Below are 20,110 nucleotides of genomic sequence, written 5' to 3'. Positions count from 1 at the left end.
TCCACCCAGTCAAGTCAGGGCATGTGCGCATTGGAAGGATGGCCAAAAATGGTGCTCCGAAGCCCTTTGTCCTTTTTCGGATTGTGTCCTTCAGATTGAGCCAGGAAGAGGCTGCCTGACATGATAGACAGGAGGGGGGAGGGGGAACTGGCTGCCTTTGGAAATCAGCCAGAATCCAGTGCAAGATTAAATTGCCACTGAATGACAGCCTGTCATAGGGATCCTTCTGCACCAGGCAGGAAGCAGGATCCCAGCACCTGTATTTGCCGAAAAGCCAGGGGCACAGAAGTGGCTTCTCACTGGCACATCTGGCCTGCCTTGGTTGAGCACCAAAGGCCCAAAGTTCACATCAGGAGTCTCCCTCTCCTCCCTCCATCCCTCAGAAGAGCCAAATCTCACCCCAAAGCAGCTGTGCACCAATGCCCAGAAATCCTTTTTCTACCATTGGGTAGGTTCATCTGAGTTCACCCCACTTTCCTCCTTCGAAGCCCCAAAGAGTTTGGGGGCCTTGACTGGAGGGTCTCCCAGCAGCCTCTTTCGGGACCCCCACCGCCGTCTCCTCCCGGGACAACCGGGATCCGCCGCCGGGCAGAGCCAGGCATGATGGAAGCAGGGGAGCAGCCGGGTGGGCCCCCTCGGTAGCAGCGGCCGGGAGGATGCAGAGCAGCCCGCACAAGTCAAGGGGATGCCGGGCGCCGAGCAGAAGGCGGACGAAGAGCCGGACGGGGTCTTGGAGGTCATCTAGTCCAGCCCCTGCTCGAACGGGGGACCTCGCGGGCCCCGGCCTGCCTCTCTCCGCCCCCTCGGGCCCCGGCTTTCTGGGCGCGCCCTCCGCCCCGGCAGCTGGAAGCGGGCGGCGCCGAGCGTGGGGGGCGGCGCTGTGTGGGAGGCTGGGCTGGAGCCCCGGAGCCCCCGGCGGGAGACAGGAGCCCTTCCGCTCACCCTGCGCAGCTCGGGCCGGCGGCGGGCATGGAGCCGGAGCGCACCTGGGGCCGGACGGCGTGCATCGTGACGGGGGCTTCGCGGGGGCTCGGCCGGAGCCTGGCCCGCCTGCTGGCCGCCCACCTGCCGCCCGGCTCGGCGCTGCTGCTGGTGGCGCGCTCGGCGGGGCCGCTGGGCCGGCTGGAGGGCGAGCTGCGCGCCGCCTTCCCCGGGTTGCTGGTGCGGGCGCTGCCCGCCGACCTGGGCTGCGAGCAGGGGCTGCGGTTGGTGGCCGAGGCCGGGCGGGGGCTGCGCGAGGCCGGGGACCCCCAGCGCCTGCTGCTCGTCAACAACGCCGGTGAGAGCGCCGGGGAGATGCGGGGGGGGGGGGGGTCTGGGCGCTCGGGGGCTTGGACTTGGGGGGCCCCAACTAAAGGGGGAGGGGAGATGATGGCGTTCCCAGGCTCCCCTCCCCCGCCGCCCAAGGCAGCCCATAATACTGGCGGAGGAGCCCCCGGGGAAAGGGGGGGCGGAGGGGGGGAGCCCCTCTTCTCAGAGGCCCAGGGACCCAGGCAGGGGAGGCTGGGGGAGGCTTTGGCTCACTGCTTTGCAGGGGGTTGTGGGGGACAGATTTCGGGGTGGAGGGGAAGGGGGTGCCAGGTGAGGCATCAGCCCCAGGAGGGGTGGGAGCCGAGGAAGGGGAGCCCCCTCCTCTTCTGGCCCAGAAGCTCAGTGGAGCAATGTTCCCTCTAATTTTTTTTCAGTGTGAGCAGAAAAGTATAGTGTTTGAGGGGCACATTTTCATGCCTGAGCACCTGAATTTTTTTCACAGATGTCACCTAAGACAACAACGAAATCAGTATTATTTGAAACTCAAAGTTATGTTTCTTCAAGGTACCCGCTTAATTCAAAGTGTTATATAATATCAGTATCACTTAACAACGCTCCTGCTTAGCAACCAAAATGTTGGCTCAGAAAATCTGGCATTTGAAGCACACAAGTCTTAAAGCTGTCAAGTTACAAGACCCTTGTACCCCTAACCCTTTAGGAAAAAAACCCAGGGGTCTTCAAACTTGACAGCTTTAAGACTTGTGGACTTCAACTCCCAGAATTCCTCCTCCAGTCATGTTGGCTCAGAAACTCTGGCATTTGAAGTGTGCAAGTCTTAAAGCTGTCAAGTTACAAGACCCTTCCACCCCTAACCCTTTAGAAAAAAAGGCAGAGGTCTTCAAACCTGACAGCTTTAAGACTTATGGACTTCAACTCCCAGAATTCCTCCTCCAGTCATGTTGCAGCGACGTCATCTGCATGGATCTGCTCCATCTTTAGTTTCTTCATCGTGGGCAGGGCTGCTGCTGAAGATGCCAACGAGCTGCCACCAGAATAACTGCTGCTACCTCCTCCTCCTCCAACAGCACCACCACATTTGCACCTGAGCTCAGCGCCGCGTTACCCCTGCCCCCTCCTCCTCCGCCATGCTTTTGAGGAGCCATGAGGTTGTTTTTTTTTCCTGCTCCCCCCACCACCTTCCTACTGGCTCCCGCAGCCTCATGGCTACTCAAAAGCACGGCGGAGGAGGAGGAGGGGGCAGGGGTAACGCGGCGCTGAGCTCAGGTGCTCCCAGCGGAGGGGAGGTGCCGCTGCTACACGCGGGGATGCCGGCTGGAGCTTTGGCGGCTTCAACTCAGCCGCAGCGCCGGGCGGCAAATCCGGCAGTGCTGTTAGAGGAGGAGGAGGTGGCAGCAGTTATTCCGGTGGCGGCAGGGGCTTTGGGGCTTCACAACTACCCTTAGTCGCCCCATGCTCCTCAAAGCAAGTCCGGGGAGGTCCTTTGCGGGCGGCCCGTTCTAGATGCCTGCAAAGGACCTCCCCAGCTTCCGGAGCCTGTGGCAGTAGAAATCACTGCGCGGCTGTTGAAAACTGCTGCGCGGTGTTTTCTTGCCACGTGCGCGGCCGCGCAGCTGCGCACCTTAGAGGGAACATTGCAGTGGAGGCTTCCTAAGGCTGGATTCCTACGATTGGGGGGGGCTCTTGGGCAGGGGGGGGTTCAAATTTTTTTAGCACTCATTCTGTGGGCGTGGCTAGCTGGGTGCATGTGACTGAGTGGGCGTGGCCAACTTGACATCACCCACACACCCTCAGTTACATGACCCCCCCACCCCCAAGCCACGGCCACCAAAACAGTGTTGAAAATTTTTGGGACTCCGAGGGAGAGAAGAGGGGAAAAACTCCCAACAATAGGATTCAACTTGGCCGCCCAGACGCCTCTGTTTAATTCTTCAAATCGATTCCCTCTCGGAAACTATTCCTTTCCACACCCTAAATGCTCCAGCGGTCTATTGTTGGGAGTTTTTCCCCTCTCTCCCCCCCCCCTCCTTCCCTCCGTCGGAAATTTTTGAAACCCACCGCTGGGGAGAGCAGTCGCGAAACTGTGGCCACTGGCAGTGACACTTAAGGGCATGGGTGGGCAGGCGGGTGGGGGGCTCTGAGAAGTGGCTGCCTGGGACCCTCCTGGCCCCACATTGACAGCCAAGTTCCACCATGCCCCTTCCCCAGCAGGCAGGACCAGCGGGCAGGCCGTGTGCTGCTGAGCTCACTTCGGGCTGGCAGCGCCTGGATGGGCCAAGTGAGCGAGTCCTCCTGGGCGACTGCAGCCTTTGGGGGAGAGGAGTCGGGCTTGGGGCTTGCTAGCCGGAGTGGGGCCAAGCTGGCATCGCTGCTTTCTCTGGGGACCAGAGCGGATGACCGGCCTGAACGACGCACATGGCCAGTTCTCTGGGGGAAGCCCTGGCTGTGCCGACGATGCCGACCAGGGAACCGGTTCAGGGACGTGGCAGAGACCCAGGCCAGGAAACCACAACCGGTTGGGCCGAACCTGTCCAAACCAGTAGGAACCCACCACTGCTCTTGGGGAGAAGTGCCTGGTCCCCCATTCTAAGCGGGGGGGGGGGGGCGGAAGCGTCTCCCCTGGCAACCTCCTGGGTTGAAGGGGTGGGGTCTGCAGGAGAAGTTAGAGGCCCGGATGATGAAAGTGGTGATGACAATGTGGACATTTTTATCCCCTCTATGCCGCCTCTTTTCCCCACTGGGGGGCTGAGAAAGGAGGACTGCCCAGGACCACCCAGCTACCTTTCATACCTAAGGCCGGATTAGAACTCCCCATTACCTGGTTTCTAGGCCAGCATTTTCTCCCTACACTACACTGGGGTAAGGTAGGGGCCCTGTAGGGGTCCTCCCCCCTCCCAGCTCTACAAGGAGGCAGGTGGTGCTGCTCCCACCAGGGGCCCATGGACTTCCCACCCACCCCCGTCTTTGGAGTGGAGCCTGGGAGACCTTCAGTCGGAGGGGTTGGGCTGCAGCTGGGCTAGCCATGAGGGTGAGGGTGCCACTCCTCTCGGGGGGAAGGCGAGATGCCCTCCCCCCCCCCGGCCTCATGGGTCTGGCTTGGCTCGGCAAGTATTGGAAGCGTTAATTTTGTGACGGTCAGCAAAATGGCTCCAAAGCTTTCAGCACCACGACGGCCCACAGTCAGGATCGGGGGCCCTACTGGGGTTGGTGCAGCCATCTTCTGTGGGCAATTTTGTCATTTGCCCTTGATTGGCCAGAAGCTGCCTGGCATCTTGGCAGCCTCCCAGCCTCTAGTGGCCTTTGTGCTGCAGACAACGGGAGGAAGCCTTGGGGGGGGGGGCTCCCTGCTTCCCACCCTCCCCTGTCCTTCTGGGCCTTGGTCTCCCCTGGAGGTGAGCAGGGCCCCTTTCCCTTCCAGCATCTCTGGGCAATATCTCCAAGATCTTCTCTGACTTCTCCGAGCCCGACGAGGTCAACAACTACCTAAACCTCAACGTGACCTCTGCCCTCTGCCTGACCGCCTCTGTCCTGAAGGCCTTTCCTGCCCAGCCGGGCTTCAGCCGCCTGGTGGTCAACATCTCCTCCCTCTGCGCCCTGAAGCCCTTCAAGAGCTGGACCCTCTACTGCACAGGGAAGGCAGCTCGGGACATGATGTTCCAGGTCTTAGCGGCCGAAGAGCCGGACGTCCGGGTGCTGAACTACGCCCCAGGTGAGTCCCAGGAGAGGGGCCCCCAGACCCCCCCGGCTCTCCTGGGGATCCCCTGTGACTGGTGGCCCTTGTCTGCCCCGCCTTCCTCCTTCGCAGGGCCCCTGGACACCTCCATGCAGGAAGAAGCGCGCTCTCTCTCGGCAGACCCGGAGGTGAGGCAGGCCTTCCTCCACCTGAAGGAATCCGGGCAGCTGATCGACTGCGACGTCTCCGCCCGGAGGTTGCTGGACCTGCTGGTGGCAAACGCCTTCGAATCCGGTGCCCATGTGGACTTCTACGACTCCTGAGCCACTCTCCAGGGTCCTGCTTCCCTTGGAGGTCCCTTCTCCATGGCACGGCTTCCTTTCTCAAAAGACCATAAATTATTCTGCCTCCGTTCGCTTTTTTCATGCGTGTTGCAGTAAATAACGTCTGCTAGGAAGTTTTGCATCTGAGGTCCTTGTAGAAGCCTTTTGCAAAGTTCTGCACTGTAACTGGGCCAAAAAAACCAGCCAAAAATTACTCTTTGTGTGGAAATTGTTACTCTATACAGGGTGGAAGGCTGGGCTAAACAGAGAGGGATCCATGCGGCAGCCCTGAGTACCCAGCTTGGCATGAAGGTTTGCCAGGGACCAGTCTGAGAGAGTTGGTTCCCCAGTAAGGAAGGGTTGCACAGCCCACAGCTGAGGAGGGCTCCCTGGGGAATCAGGAGAGCTTTTGCCCTGCACCTGCCAGCTCTTCCCCCTTAGTGCTGGGCAGTGGGCTTCTTCTGGGTGGCAGAGAGGGCACCCTGGGACCGAGCAGAGCCTCTGCCTTGTTGGGCAGGCTGAACGGCTGCAATCTTTGGTGCCCTAATAGAACCACCTTGAGGAAGAGGAAGACTGGGGGTCTTCAAGGAGAGGCTGGGCAGCCCTTTGTCTGGAATGGTCTGGGGCAGAGTTTCTCAACCTTGGCGACTTTAAGTCCTGTGGGCTTCAACTGTGCCGGCTGGGGGATTCTGGGAGTTGAAGTCCACAGGACCTAAAGTCGCCAAGGTTGAGAAACACTGGTCTAGGGTTTTCTGCTCAAGCAGGGAGTTGGACTAGAAGACCTCCAAGGTCCCTTCCAACTCTGCTATTCTATATAGTCCCACAGGTGTTTTTTCAAGAGGCAACTGGACTTTCTTGTTTTTCTGTGAAGACGTTTCGCTTCTCGTTTCTTGTCGAAGAAGCTTCTTCAGCTCTGAGCTGGACTCCAGTTGCCTTCTGAAAAAGCCCCTTTGGGACAACCACGACCTGCGTGACTGAGAATCCCCATCGGTGGTCCTTCCATATTCTGCATAGATCCTCCTCCTTTCTCCTTCGTGGTGGCTTTTACGGCTCCAGACGGGTATGCAGGCCCAAGCAGGAGGGTCTAATCCCCAGGTGGCAGGGGGCACAAGGGGGTTCCAGGGCCGCTCCTTTGGCTAGGTCCTATCACAGGCCTTTGCAGTCTTGTCTGCTGTGAGTCAGGGAATAGACCTTGTTGGAGAATAGAGCTGGCTGTGGGCCAGTGGGCTTCCTGCAGCCCCCTCCAGCCAGTCCTTTTGGAGCCTCCTTGGAGGGAGAACAGAGAACAGAGAGTAAGAGGGTTGGAAGGGACCTTGGAGGTCCTCTAGTCTAATCCCCTGTCTGTGGCAGGAGATCCTATTCCATTCCAGACTTTCTTTGGGCCTGAAATAATAGAATGAAGGCAAATCTACAGGTCCCAGGATGATGTTGCAGGATCGAGTCCAGGTCAGTCATCAAGACCAGAGATTTGGTTTTCCGAGCTGCTGGACTCATGCTGGGGCCCACCCTTGGGGAACGTGTCTCTGCTAACCGTGTGTGTCCTCTGGGCTTTTCTATGCGTAGCGTTTATGGAGTGCCTGGTTGGGCGGGGCTTTTTGTTGGTTGATTGGGATGTTGATGGCCAGTTGTTATGTCATTAGCTGGTGCTGTCAAGCCCCGCCTCCTAAATACCTGATATGCTTGTGATAAGTCAGCAGTCCTGTCAAGTGAGGAGAGGCTCCTTTCCCAGGCTTCACTTCCCTGGCTCTTTTTGTACCTGCTCGGCCAACAATCTTAGTAGCTGTGAAATTGAATCCATGTCTTTGTTCATTGCAATGTGAGACTTCCAGTGAGTTCGGGTCTCCTCATCTGACTGCTCACGTGTGTTCTTGCAATCTGGCGGTTAGATTCCAACCCCTCTGTCCTACTTAGTCACAGGACAGGATGAATACGTGTTCCAGATACAACATCGAGATAGCAGCGGCCTCACGTCAAGATATAACGTTAAGAGTTAAGAGTGATTATAACTCGCACTGGGAGTTTACCAATAGCTTCAATTAATGAAACCATCCAGGTAAAGAGTCAAACTCACAAATTCTGCCAGATGTTGCCCGATCCCTAAAGTTAATCATTTATATTGCCTTCCACTTGATTGCATTGATCACATCATGTAGCCCTGAACTTTGATTGTTGAATGGAAAGCTGGTGTTTCTGGAGGAAAGACCCCCTACTCTGAGCATTTCTGAAAACTCTTATTTTTGTTGAACTTTAAAATCACTGAATGCAAGAAGAAGAAAACTCATTTAAAGTCACAACCTGCCCTTTTATTTTCCTTTTCTGAAGGTTAGATAAATTATTTCTGCAAAGTTTAACTGGAAACACACGTATACAAACCCCTCTAATCGCCAGCAACAATGAAAAGGCTGAAGCCCCCTTCTGAGTCCTTTTTGAGGGAAGGCAAAAGATAAACTGCAGATTGGCTCATATTTCAAATATCAGAAATGATGTCATTTAAAGCTCAAATTATAGCAGTTTAATAACAAAACACCTGGAATGCCCTGCTATGTCAAAGCGACACTACACAGGTGGTCCCCAATTTACAACAGTTCATTTAGTGACAGTCCAAAGTTACAACTGCCCTGAAAAAAATGACATGATCATTTTTCACATATGACCTTTTATGTGATCATAATTCAGACAATTGACTCTCAGTTGCAGTGACTGGGAATCTGGTGATCTCCCTTTGCAGCCTTCTAATAAGCAAAGTTAATGGGGGGGGGCAGATTCACTTAATAATCATATCACTAATTTAACAACTGCAGTGATCCACTTAACAACCGTGGCAAGAAAAGTTGTAACAAACAAACACGAGACTAGCATCCTCCAAAAACTGGGCTTTGTGTCTTTTGGAAGTTGTGCTAACTAGATACACTTGGACAGTGTCACAGTTTGTGTCAACCTATTCTCCAAAGTACTTGAACACAGGACAGGAAATGATGGAAACAAATCAAGAAGAGAAGCAATCCGAAAGTAAGGAGAAAATTCCTAACAGTGAGAACAAATTAGCCAGTGGAATGGCCTGCCACCAGAAGTTGTGGGTGTTTCATCACTGGAGGCTTTTAAGGAGAGACTAGACATTCATTTCCCTCAAATAATAGGGTCTCCTGCTCCAGGGGGTGGGGGTGGGGGGGTAGACTAGAAGACCTCCAAGGTCCCTTCCAGCTCTATTTTGATTGTCCTCAAAGATGTGGAAAATGGAAGCTTGTTCAGGAAAGCTCCTTGGGCCAAGTACAGTCAAACAAGCGGAAGAAATCCATCTTCAACAAAAGACTGAGGAATGGGCCTGAGACCCTCACCCAGAAAGAGAGCTGCTCCTTGCTGGGCGGGTGGGATTTCCTCCTGGGGTCGAGAATTGACTTGGCCTGAAGAGTGGCATCAAAGGGCCAACAGGCTTTTTGGGCAGTGCTGGAAGGCCCCTCATGCTCCTCCAGGCAGAGAAGCCCCCTCCCCAAAGACCCTGTGTCTCTCGGAGGGTCAGGCAAGGGGCAGTGGGCAAAGCCTCATCCTCCCAGCAGGCTGGAGGAGTTGCCAGGCAGGCAGTGGGGCTGCCCCTGGTGGAAAGATATGGAAACATCCTGTGAGTGTAGGACCTACACACCTCATGGAGGGTAATCCTGCTCCTAGGGAGTTGTGTTGCCCACCCCCTCTGGTGCTGACCCCCCCACACACACACCTTGGGAGAAGCAACCTCCTCAAAGTCCCAGCCAATTTCCTTGCCTGCCTTCACACAACCCAGGTCCCTTTCAGCTGGAAGGGACCTCAGAGGTCTTCTAGTCCAACCCCCCTTCCCTGCTCAAGGCAGGAAACTAGCTCTTCAGACCTTCTCTTGGCTTGGAAACCCCCACCTTCCCAGGCCAGTCGCTCCCATCCCAGGCTCTCCTCCACGTGTTCCAAGGTGTCCCTTTGCGAAGGCTGCCTCCCCTTCCCCATTAAGCAGCGTTTTCTTTCCTGTTCCCCCTCCCCCCCTTTAAGGCGTCCGATTTGCTAAGCCCGAAGTCCACACTTCCCCCCCCCCTTCCAATCAATGGTCAGGTACTTTGGTGGGTGGGTGAGGTCCGGGCTCCCCCTTCTGGCTGGATGAAGATCAGCAGCCAGTCCCAGCGGGCAAGAGAGGAAGGGTGGGGAAGGAGTGTTGGAGAAATGGGGAAATAAGTTACAAGTTCCCCCGCCCCGCAGCTCTGCCCCCCTCCCACCGCCACTCGCGTATGCAAAAGCGACCCAGCCAGGAGCAGTGATTAAAAGCGGCCAACCCTCCCAGGGCGAAACCCCCCGAGAGGCTCACCTCTGCCGGCGCAGGTCCAGAGGGCAGCTTCCCCTGGGCTGAACTTCGCCCTTGGCCTAGGACAGTGGTGGGCAACCCACGGCTCGCGAGCCACATGCGGCTCTTTACACCCTTTAATGCGGCTCTTCTGTGTGCCGGGTGCCTGCTCCCCTCCCTCCTCTCGGGCTTCGGAGGGAAGCTTCTGCAAAAGCCCGGGCGAGTGACAACCAATTTTGGTCCTATGACTGCAGAATGCTGCAAAATACCATAAATGCAGGCCAGTTGTTGAGTGTTTCAAATGTGATTGGAACACTCAACAAGGTGACCACAGTGTGTGTGTGTGTGTGTGAGTGAGACAGACAGACAGGGAGAGGAACAGAGAGAGGGAGTGAGGGAGGGAATCAGAGAGAGACTGACAGACAGACAGACAGACACACACACAGACAGAGACAGAGAGGGGGAGGGAGGGAGAGAAAGATAGACAGAGAGAGAGACACACACACACAGAGTGAGTGATTAAGTGAATGAGTGAGAGACAGACACACCCACATACACAGAGTGACAGAGAGAGAGGAAGGGAGGGGAGAGAGACAGAGGGAGAGACAGAGACAGACACACACACACACAGAGTGAGTGAGAGACAGATAGACACACACACAGAGTGACAGAGATGGGGGAGGGAGGGAGAGAGAGAGAGACAAAGAGCCAGAGAGAGAGAGAGAAAGAAAAAGAAAAAAAAGAAAGAAAGTGGGAGAGAGAGATGAAATTAAAAACAACAACATACAAACCTGACTTACTCAAACTATCCAAGGAAATGCAAGGCCAATGTTCACATTAGTGGTTGTGACTTTGTCAGTCAATGTCAGGATGTAATTTTCTCTACATTGTAAGGCAAATTTTACGGAATTTAACGTTATCGATAAATAATATTATCGTTTTTGTTTTATTAGTTTTTGTTTTATTAGTTGTGTTATTTGTATCCTCCCGACCTATGTGGATACTTGCATGCAGAATATTCTCAATAAAAACTTATTGAAACTAAAAACAGTGTACCATCCTATGTATTTTCGGTTTTAAAAATGTGGCTCTCAAAGTAAATTTCAATCGTGGTTTTGGCGAGATTTGGCTCAGTTGAAAAAAAAGGTTGCCCACCACTGGCCTAGGACCCCTCCCGATGGTGTCGCTGACAGAAGGCCGGTTTCCCGTGGGTGGCCAGCAGGGGGCACTAGAAGACCGCCAAAGAGTAACTCGGGGGCTCTGGGAGGGGTCCATAAAGGCAGCCCTGGGGAGCATCTGCCTTTTTCTCAGGGCTTGAAAAGGAAAGCGCTGGAATTCACTGGAGCAAAGTCTTCCACAGGTGGAGATCTGATCCTGCTGGTTTTATGATGATGATGATGATTAGATTCCCATCCTACCTTGTGTGTGTGTGAGAGAGAGAGAGAACTCAAAGCAAACAAATCTAATTCTACCTCCACTTTTCCCCACAACAACCCTTTAAGGTGGGTTGGGCAGGCTGGCCCAAAGTCACCCTGACAGAAGAAAGATCTTGAGATCGTAGCAAGAGTGCAGAGAAGAGCAACAAAGGTGATTAAAGGCCTGGAGATTAAACTATATGAAGAACTGCTGCAGGACTTGGGTTTGGCTGGTCTGGAGAACAGAAGGACTAGTCCAGGGGGGACAGGATAGCAGCCTTCCAGTATTTGAGGGTTCCTCCAAAGAAGAAGAGGGGGGGGTCAACCTGTTCTCCAAAGGGCCCGAAGGCAGGATAAGAAGCAATGGATGGAAACTGATCAAGGAGAGAAGCCATATGGAAATGGAGCCTCCTCCGTCATCCGGGCCAAAAGTATCGAAAAATGTTAAATGATGGTCTTGGAGGATCTCTCAAGCCCACCCAGGTCAGGAATTCTCCACCACAGAGGGCCATCCGGTCAGCTCCATTCCTGAAGACAGGAAGTCCAACTCAAGCCTGTCCTTGTTTCTCCTTGTATTGTCCCACAGCGACTGTGAGCCAGACCCTTTTTGGACTGTGGGGCAGCTTTCCCATCTCCCCTACCCCCTGTCCCCACCGCTCCAGCCCTACCTCACCATCTGAGCTGCTGTCTTGGGCAATGGAGGTCTTCCCGTTTGGCCCTCCCTCCTTCCCCCGTGTGTTTAATTCTGTCCCCCACCAAGCCCCCTCCCCCTTCAGCCTTGCCCATTCTCTGGATGAGCCCCCCTTTTGGTCCTTTCTTGGAAGCAGCCGGAGGAACATGGCCAGGAGGGAAGGGTGCTGTGGGAGAGAAGAGGCGATGGGAGGGAACACCGCCCACACACATGCACCTCTTCCTCTTGGTGGCTACGGGTGGCTTGGCTCCTGCGTGGGCCGGCCAAGAACAGGGAGAGGTCATTGATTAACTGGCTCCAGCGCCAGAGGGCCCCGGATGCCTCTGAAGCTGTCCTGCTCCCAGGTGCCTTTTAATGATTGCAGTACCTCAACTGGGGTTAATAGAGGCTTCCTTCAATATATATATATATACATACATTCTGTTATTAATTAAGCCGTGGCAAGGCCAGCTAGGCTGCCCGGGTCCTCTCCTTGTGCCCAATCCCCACAGAAGGGCATTTCTTCCCATCCAAGTCTCTCCCTCCCCCTTGGCTCTCCGTGGGCAGGGGGTCTCCTGTCGGGTGGGAAAGGGCAGCTAGTTTCTCATTTCCGCAGCTCCTTCAGGGGTCCGGAGGGATGAGGAGAGCAGCCAAAAGCAAGTAGGGCCACCAGCACCCCCTCCCCACTCTGAAGGCTGTCCTTCTCCTCTCCTGAGCCGCTATCCTGAGGGCCCCCTTCTGTCGTCCCCCCCTCAAAGAAGCTGCTCAGCCACAGGGTCCACCAGGCTGGGCAGCCCTTCCAAAGAGGGAGGGGGGCTGTAGCTCTGCCCCCCTTTGGGTTTCTAGACATTGGGGGGGGGGGCGTTATGTCTGGGTCCCAGAAGAAGGATGGTTGTTAAGAGAATCTCGCCTCCCTGTTGTCTTTGCTTGTCAGAAGGTCGCAAAGGGGGGATCACGAGACCCCGGGACTCTGCAGCCGTCATAAATATGAGTCAGTTGTCAAGCATCTGAATTGTGATCATGTGACCATGGAGATGCTGCAATGGTCATAAGTGTGAAAAACTGTCATAAGTCAACTTTTTCCAGTGTTGCTGTCACTTTAAATAGTGGAGGACCAAGTGGAGGACTGCCTGAATACCAGGGATGAAAGGATGGGCCAGCTGCCAAAGGAGTCCAGCGGTGGACACTCCCTCCGAACAGCCCCCTAGCGGCCCCCTCCCCCTCCTGCCACCTGTTTGACCCTGGCCCCTCCCTGGGCAGCCAAGCGAAGAGTCAATCAAGGAGGGAGAGAATTGCCAGTCTGGGAGTCTGAGGGGGAGAGCTGGGAGGGGGAGAAGGCTCAGGGGTTTGGCCAGCCTTGTAAGCAACTCCGCTTGGACTTTCCCCTCTTCCAGGGGCGGCGGACGAGAACCCAGGACAGAGCAGTTGAGGGCTGGAGGGGCCCCTCCCTCTCACATAGAGAGGGACCGAGGGAGAGAGACATCAAGGCGTCCTTGTTCCTCCTCCTGGCCACTCAGAGGGCCAGAAACTGCTTGTTCTCAAGACTCTGTGAAAACAACTTCAGCCAGGTTGATGAAGCACAGGTTTTACCACTCTCCCCCACTGGGGGGCAGTGTGCTCAGCAACCCTTTGTTGGCCCTGTTTGGAATCCAGAGGTGGTTCCCGGAAGTCTCCTGGCAAGACCTGCCTAGGAGCCCAGGTGAGCTCAAAAGGAGGCTGAGCAACTCATTTTCTGGGAAAGCAGCAATTATTGGCCTGGCTCAGAACCTGGCTTTTTTTTTGGGGGGGGGGGGGCTGTCTATCTGTGCTTTGCTGCCCCTTCCCTTCATTGGCTCCACTCTCTGCAGAGTAGAAGTGCAATCCTGCTTGTGCCCATAAGCTCCCTTGGCAAGGCTCCTCTCTCCGTTCTCTAGGACTGCAGTCAAAACCCACCCGCTGCCCCTCAGGGCCCCTCAAGGTCTCCCCCTTCTCCGCCTGCCGCCTTAGCGGTTCTACTGCTGCCCTTGGGAGCATTGTCCTTTGTCTGGCGAACTGAGTATTTGGTCTCCTCTTTGCCTCCTTTTCCCAGGCTGAACCTACCCAGTCACTCCTCTGGCAACCATTTTTCACGGGTCTCCAGACAATATGCAATTCAGGGTCTCCTGTTCCACACAACCCTGGGACTGGAAGGGACCTTGGAGGTCTTCTAGTCCAACCCTCTTCTGCCCAAGGCAAGAGCTATCCCAAGCAGATGGTTGTTCAATCTCTTTTTGAAAACCTCCAATGATGGAGCACCCAGAACTCCAGGAGGGAGGCACTTCAGTGGTTGATTGTTTCTCCAGTAACCACACTGTGCTACAAGCTCCTAATCAGCTTTCCATGTGCCAAGACTTTGAGATATATATATGTATAACCCCCCCCCCAGCCTCTGGGGGGCCTCTGGGCGGCCTCGGCCATTCCTTGCTCAGCGCTGCTGTTTGGCTTGGAGAGCGCACATAAGAAGAGATTAATTGCAAAATAAAAATAGATCAGAAGTGCGACCTCACTGTGAAAAAAGGCAAATCCAATGTCTGAATCGTCTTTTTTTTCTTTTTCTGTGATAAAGTCTGTTTTTTCACCTGTAGTCTTGCAGCCCTGCCCATTTCCTAAGAAAAGTCCAATCTCTCAGTCAGGGATGAAACGGGGCCTGCAGTTTCCTTTGGGCTTCCAGCTGCTACACCTCCTTCCTGCAACCATCGGAGGCCGCCGCCGCTCAGCTGAATGGCCTCGGGACCCAGCGCGACGGAGCTCGCCTTGAGCGCCCGGAGAAAGGCAGATACAGATGTCAAGGAGCGGTCGGTTCTCCAGCTCGGCCGGGCTCCGCTTCGCCTTCTCTCCCTTACCAGGCGTCCAGCTTCGGCTCCGGGGATTTGGGGGGGGGGGGGCACCTCAGGCCTATTCAGAGGATGAAGGGAAGCCCGTGTGCCACTAGTTCCCATGGAAACGCGTCTCTTGGATACCCCACGCCAGGCACAAGCTTCATCAAAGCCGGGCAGGCGCGGGCCTCCGCCCCCCCGAACCTCGGCCCCTTGGGGGCTTCTCGGGGACTGGCGGACCGGAGGCTTCCCTCCCTTGGGTCGGGGGCCGGGCAAGGGAAGCCCAGGACGGGCTCGTAGGAGACGCGGAATTACAGGCCAGCCCGACACCTGATAAAGGGAACTCGGGAAACGGGGCAAAACCCGGTTTGGGGAATCCTCGGGGCGTGTTGCCGTCCCGGACGCCCCGCCCCCCCCAACTGTTTGCAGGGACCCGCGGGTGGGGCGAGCTCTCCTGGCCGCCCCCTCGGGTAAAGCTCCCCCGGGCCTGTGAGGCTCCAAGGTCATCGTTCCGCTTGAGCCCAGCCGCACTCCGGGGTGTTAGGGCGGGGAGGGTCCCAGGAGCGGGACTTGCGCTGGGCGTCCGTTGAGCAGCCCGGGCAGAAAGTATCGGAGGCGGCGAGAGGCGTGGGGGGGGGGGCGCTGGGAACAGCGTTGACCCCCTGTGCTGTCCTGGGGGGGGGCTCTGTGAATCCTGCAAGTGGGTCTCAGATCGGCTGGCAGGAGGTCTAATCCTGCAGGACCGGACGCGTACGGGGGGGAGGGGCTGAGCTTCCGGCTTGCATTAACTGTCCCACAAGGATCCGATTCGCGATTCCGTCCCGGGAATGATTCGGTTGACCAATCATTCCGCATGGGGGGGGGGTCGAGGGTGACGCCCCTCTGGCTTCCCCCATTATAAAATCCGGAAACCAGCGGGGATCTTTCCGGTCAATTTTAGGAGGAATGGGCTTCACCCCCCTCGGAAAGCGACCGATGGAAGATGGTTCCGTGGTGTCTCCTGTCTCGCAAATACGACAGGGAGCCTCGTCCGTCTCAGCCACTCCTGCCGCTTTCCTGCTCTGCGGGGCGGTCGTTCCTTGAGACTTTTGGTGCATTTACGGCGCCTCTTTCTGGCAGTCATGGCCGTTTGCAAAGGAACGTGGCAGGAGCAAGACTCAGAAAGGGGGGGGAGGAAGGGACCCTTTCACGACCTCCGCCGGGGAGTCCCTGGGCGGCCTCTTCCGAGCCCCACAGCGAAAGGCTGGAGGCGATAGTCGAGACCAGGGGGACGCCCCCCCCGTACTCCCTACAAAGACCTTTCCTGGGGGCGGGAAGGGGGACAGCCTTCGAACTCCCAGCTGACTTAGAAATCGAGCATAAACTGAGCTCGACGGGGAGAAGCGGCCAAGGCCTAGCAGGGGGCGGGGAGGGGTGAGGGGTGCGGCGGAGGTTCGAGGCTTGTTTGTGGCTTCCAGTCCCAAGGAAGACAGCGGCAAAGCCAGGAGCTAGCCGGATCCCGGCCCGCCATTCCGCCATCCTTTATGCGGGTTTCTGCGCCCACCTCCCTATTCGGCTGGGCTAGGCTCCATTCAGCCGCCCGCTCGCAGGACGTTCGAATCCCCAGCATGGTAGATTTTAATTAGCCTTTGTACAGATGGCCAATTAACATTCATTACTTTTGCCTTGAGCGATTAATTACGAGTTTGGGGAGAAAAGAGCCGGAGACCCAGCGGAGGGAGCGGGTGGCGGGAGGGGGGGGGGGCTTTCCGTGGGATTGAAGCGGGCTCCTCCCACCCAGACCAGTCTCTTCAGGGCCGGCGCTGCTTCGCTCCACCAAAGCTGGTCTCCGCTTTCTCGGCCGCCCTGCTCCTTCCCACGTCCTGAGCTGGCAAGGCGCGATGCCCACGGCGCTTCAACCCCCCCCTCTAGCCGGGCCCTACCGACTCAACGTTTGGGGGCTGCGCGGGGGAGGGGATGTAGCTGCTGCCGACGGAAGAGCTGCCCATCCCGCGTCGCAGCGACGGAGCCCCCGTCCCCAGCCCGGTTCCTCCCCAGGTCCGACACAAGCCCCCAGCTGGTCTTGCCACAGTATCCGCGCCACCTGCCGCCCTCGAGACCCCCTGACCCCAAGGAAGAGCTCCCCGCGCACACCCCACTCGTCCCCTGCTACCCAGTTCTCCTCCCCCCCCCCCCAGCCAAAGGCAGAGGAATGACTAAATCCCCTGCTCTCCCAGGCGAAGTGAAGGAGGGCCGCCCATCCTTCCTCCTGCCCGTTCCCTCCCCGGGCTCCCCTCCCAAGCCTCCCGGGAGCCCCTGTTCTACCAGAGGCCGAGGTTTTCCTGCAGGCTCCGTGTATTCCCAAGGGCCCGCCGGGGAATAAAAGGCGGCGATGGGCAAAGGAGGCAGCGAGACTCGGACGGGCCAAAGGGGACCCCGAGACTCCAGTCGCCTCCATCTCCCTCTCACCGACCGGATTCGCAGTTAGCGGCTGGTCTTTCTGGCCTCGGCTGGTAGCGCTGGCCAGGCGAGGAGCGAGAGAGGGACGGAGGGTTCCCTCTGGGCGGCCTCAGGCAGCCTCGTGGCCAGCTGTTCTTTGGAGGGAGCCACGAGAGCGGCTGGAGGAGGGGGGGTCGGCATACTAGCCCAGGGATGGGCAGCGGGGGCGGCCGAGGCCGGTTCGCCTGGAAGCCCACGGGGGAGGGGGACAAACAGGTCCCTCTCCTGCGGGGCGGCCTGGGGCTGCTGAGGGCAATGGTCCGCGCCCCTTTCCCGTCCTACCCGCCGGGCGAGGGTGGAGGTCAGAGCCAGGCTCGGCCGGGCCCCGCCAGCACCAGAAGCCCCGGTTGCGAGGCCTTCCCGGCGGGGAGCAGGCTCCGTACCTGCGGAGCCTGGTGGCAGGATATGGCCCTCGGGCGTCTCTGCCTTCCAAATGCGCACTTTCCTGGAAGCAATATGGAGAGTCTAAATATAAGGAGCAGAAATCTGTTGAGCCTAATCAGGGCTGGGAGGCTGCCATCTCCGCCACGGCTGCGCCGAACCCCGCACAAATTGCAAGAGAGGAAATTAGGCGGCAGCATATGGCCTTGATTGATGGGCCCTTCCTCTCTCAGAAGGTGGGGGAGCTCAGCGGAAATCCACCACCGATCCCATGTTGCACACATAGGAGACTTCTATGCTTGTCTGTGTGTGTGTGTGTGTGTGTGTGTGTGTGTGCCTGTGTTTGTGTCTCTGTCTGTCCTTGTCACTCAGAGACTGAAAGGTGCTGGGGCTTTATCATCCTCAGGGCCTCCCCCCCCCAACAGTCCATTCTCCTTGAGCACAGCTGACCTCTTGATGACGTCAGCAGCACAGGGATTGAAGTGAAGAAGCCCTTCTGGTTTCCTTCTTTCCTCTCCTCCAGGGGAGTCTGCAGAGGGGGGGGTCAAAAAGTCAAGGTGGGGGCTGTAAGGGTGCAACCATAGCTCAGCCCCACCCCCTTCAGGCACAAAATGGGCTTGGATGCCACCTCTGAGGCCACCATTTTGGTTTTTGTGACTATACTCTGCCAGCACTCTACTTCCTGTGGATTTCCTCGTGGTCTCCCATCCATGACACTGCTTTAGTTTTTCCCCCCCCCTCCCTCATTTGCACTCTGCATCTGCCTAGCTTTGTTTGGGCTTTTCTGGCCCTCCCATTTTTCCCCAAACCCAGAAGTTGGGTGGCCATCGCATCCATGTGGCCCTTCAGAAACTCTCTCAACAGACGGGGGAGGGGGCTCCGAACGGGAGACTGATTGGTCACTCGGGGCTCCAGCTGCATGGACTGGCTGGGATTTCTAATAATAATTATTATTTATTTGTCAGTGCACAACATATGTACAATGAGATTGGTTGAGCTCCCTCAGTGCACCCCTCCCTCCCAACACAATACAGCTCACAGTGAAGACAAAAAGTCCCTAACCCAATAAATCCTATTAGCAAACACCCAGTCCTATTGCACCAGTGTGAACATGTTACACGTTGCGCCGGCCCTGCAAGTCCATCGTACTGTGTAGTTATTATTCCTGGGGCTCTTCTAAGGATGTTGGACATTGTGCCAAGAAGGTACATGTCCTTTGCTAGCCCCTGAGTTGTTCGCTCTTTAAACATTCTTCATGTTTAATTACTTGCGGGGTGGGGGGTTGTTTTTCATTTCCCTGAGCAGCACTCATTTGATGGATGATGGACGGATCCCTTGATTCTCTTTGAGCTGCGCCCTCCCTAAGCCAAGGAATGCCTCATTCAGATGGACTCTCGGACCTTTGGGAGCAGCTGAGGACAACACTCCCCCCCACAGTCTGGATGAGGCCAGGATGGGTTCCATGGACACCTGGAACACCAATGTGGGTTGGAGAAAAAAAATCTAGGTTCTGTTTCGTTAATCTGGTTTAGGATTTACCATTTTTTGTGAATCCAGAAAATAAATTGGATGGATGGATGGATTGAGGATACAGTGATAAAATAATGTTTAATCAAGGAAAAAGTCTATAAAGCACAAAAATTAAAAAGAAACTATACAAAGTTTTTTAAAACATACGTTTCACCAGTATACGTGTTTAGTACATTTCAAAACTTACAAGTGAAATCAAGAATTTTAAACATGTACATTAAATTATTTCCATTAAAAATATATGATTATCAGAAATTACTTCATTGATATTACTAAAAATGGAAGCCAAATATAAATAAAGCAGTTTTAATTAACCCTCTTTGCTGTTATATTATTCATCCAGTGCTGTTACCACACTTTCAAATGCCATCGATTCAAATAAAGACTTTGGACTATATATTTTTCCAGTGTTTTGGTAGAACAAATCTGTCAACCATCAACAAAAATTAATTTGATTCATAGAAGGCATTTAAGAGGCTTGGCATCATCTGTAAATTATATTTATATAGTTTTTTTAATGACTTCTTAGCATGCATTCAAAGGGAATTTTATACCTTCAGGAATTCCAGGCTGATTCCCAGAGTTAAAATCTCCAGCGTTTTTTTAAAAAAAGAAGCTTTCAAAAGTGACAGGACACTTTAAGTAATATTGAAAGGTACCTTGAATTTTAAATCAGGTGGATTCATGGCCTGATCTGTCCATGTTCTTGTTTGGTGCCATCCCCAAAGCAGCCGAAGGGCTCCTGGGGAGCCTCCCACAGCTCAGGCCAGGGCGAGCCTCTTTCTTGCTTCAGCTCCTTGAATGGCTGCCAAATTTCAAAGCTTTTGTTAGTTATCTTCAGGAATTGGCAAGTGGGGCAGAACCTGAATCTTGTGGCCCCCAGGAATCTCTCTTGTGGCCCCCAGGAATCTCTCTCGTGTGGTGGGGGAGAGGAGGTCTGGTTTGCGAATTCTTTGCCTTGGTCACCTCGGTGTATATGAGAGGTGGGGAGAGAAAAGAAGAGAGGAAGAAGCGAGAGGGAGGGGAGGGGAAGAGAGGAAGGGGAGAAAGGGAGGGGAGGGGAGAGAAGAGGGCCCTGTAGTAAACGAAGGCAGTGTAAACTCGTTCACTTCCTGCGAGAGAGGGAGAAAGAGGGAAGCCCCCAATCCAAAGACTTTCCTGGCCCAAATAACCAAATCCTTGGATCATAGGGACACATTTTCCTTAGGAAAAGTGAGACCTAACCTGCCTATCTAGCCTG

General features: G+C 55.5%; 1 protein-coding gene across 1 annotated transcript; it reads left to right on the top strand.

The window, feature by feature from the left end:
• The first annotated feature begins 871 nt into the window (after positions 1 to 871).
• On the top strand, positions 872 to 5,479 carry SPR (sepiapterin reductase). The gene is made up of 3 exons (XM_081959491.1): positions 872 to 1,279; positions 4,688 to 4,978; positions 5,075 to 5,479. The coding sequence occupies exons 1-3, from the start codon at positions 970 to 972 to the stop codon at positions 5,263 to 5,265; spliced, it is 792 nt and encodes a 263-aa protein (XP_081815617.1). The 5' UTR covers positions 872 to 969; the 3' UTR covers positions 5,266 to 5,479.
• The last annotated feature ends 14,631 nt before the right edge of the window (positions 5,480 to 20,110 follow it).

This window comes from Natrix helvetica, assembly GCF_964273705.1.
Source record: "Natrix helvetica genome assembly, chromosome: 7".
NCBI classification, from domain to species: Eukaryota; Metazoa; Chordata; class Lepidosauria; order Squamata; family Natricidae; genus Natrix; species Natrix helvetica.
Note: the sequence above shows the minus strand (reverse complement) of the source record. Positions and strands in the feature narration are given on the sequence as shown.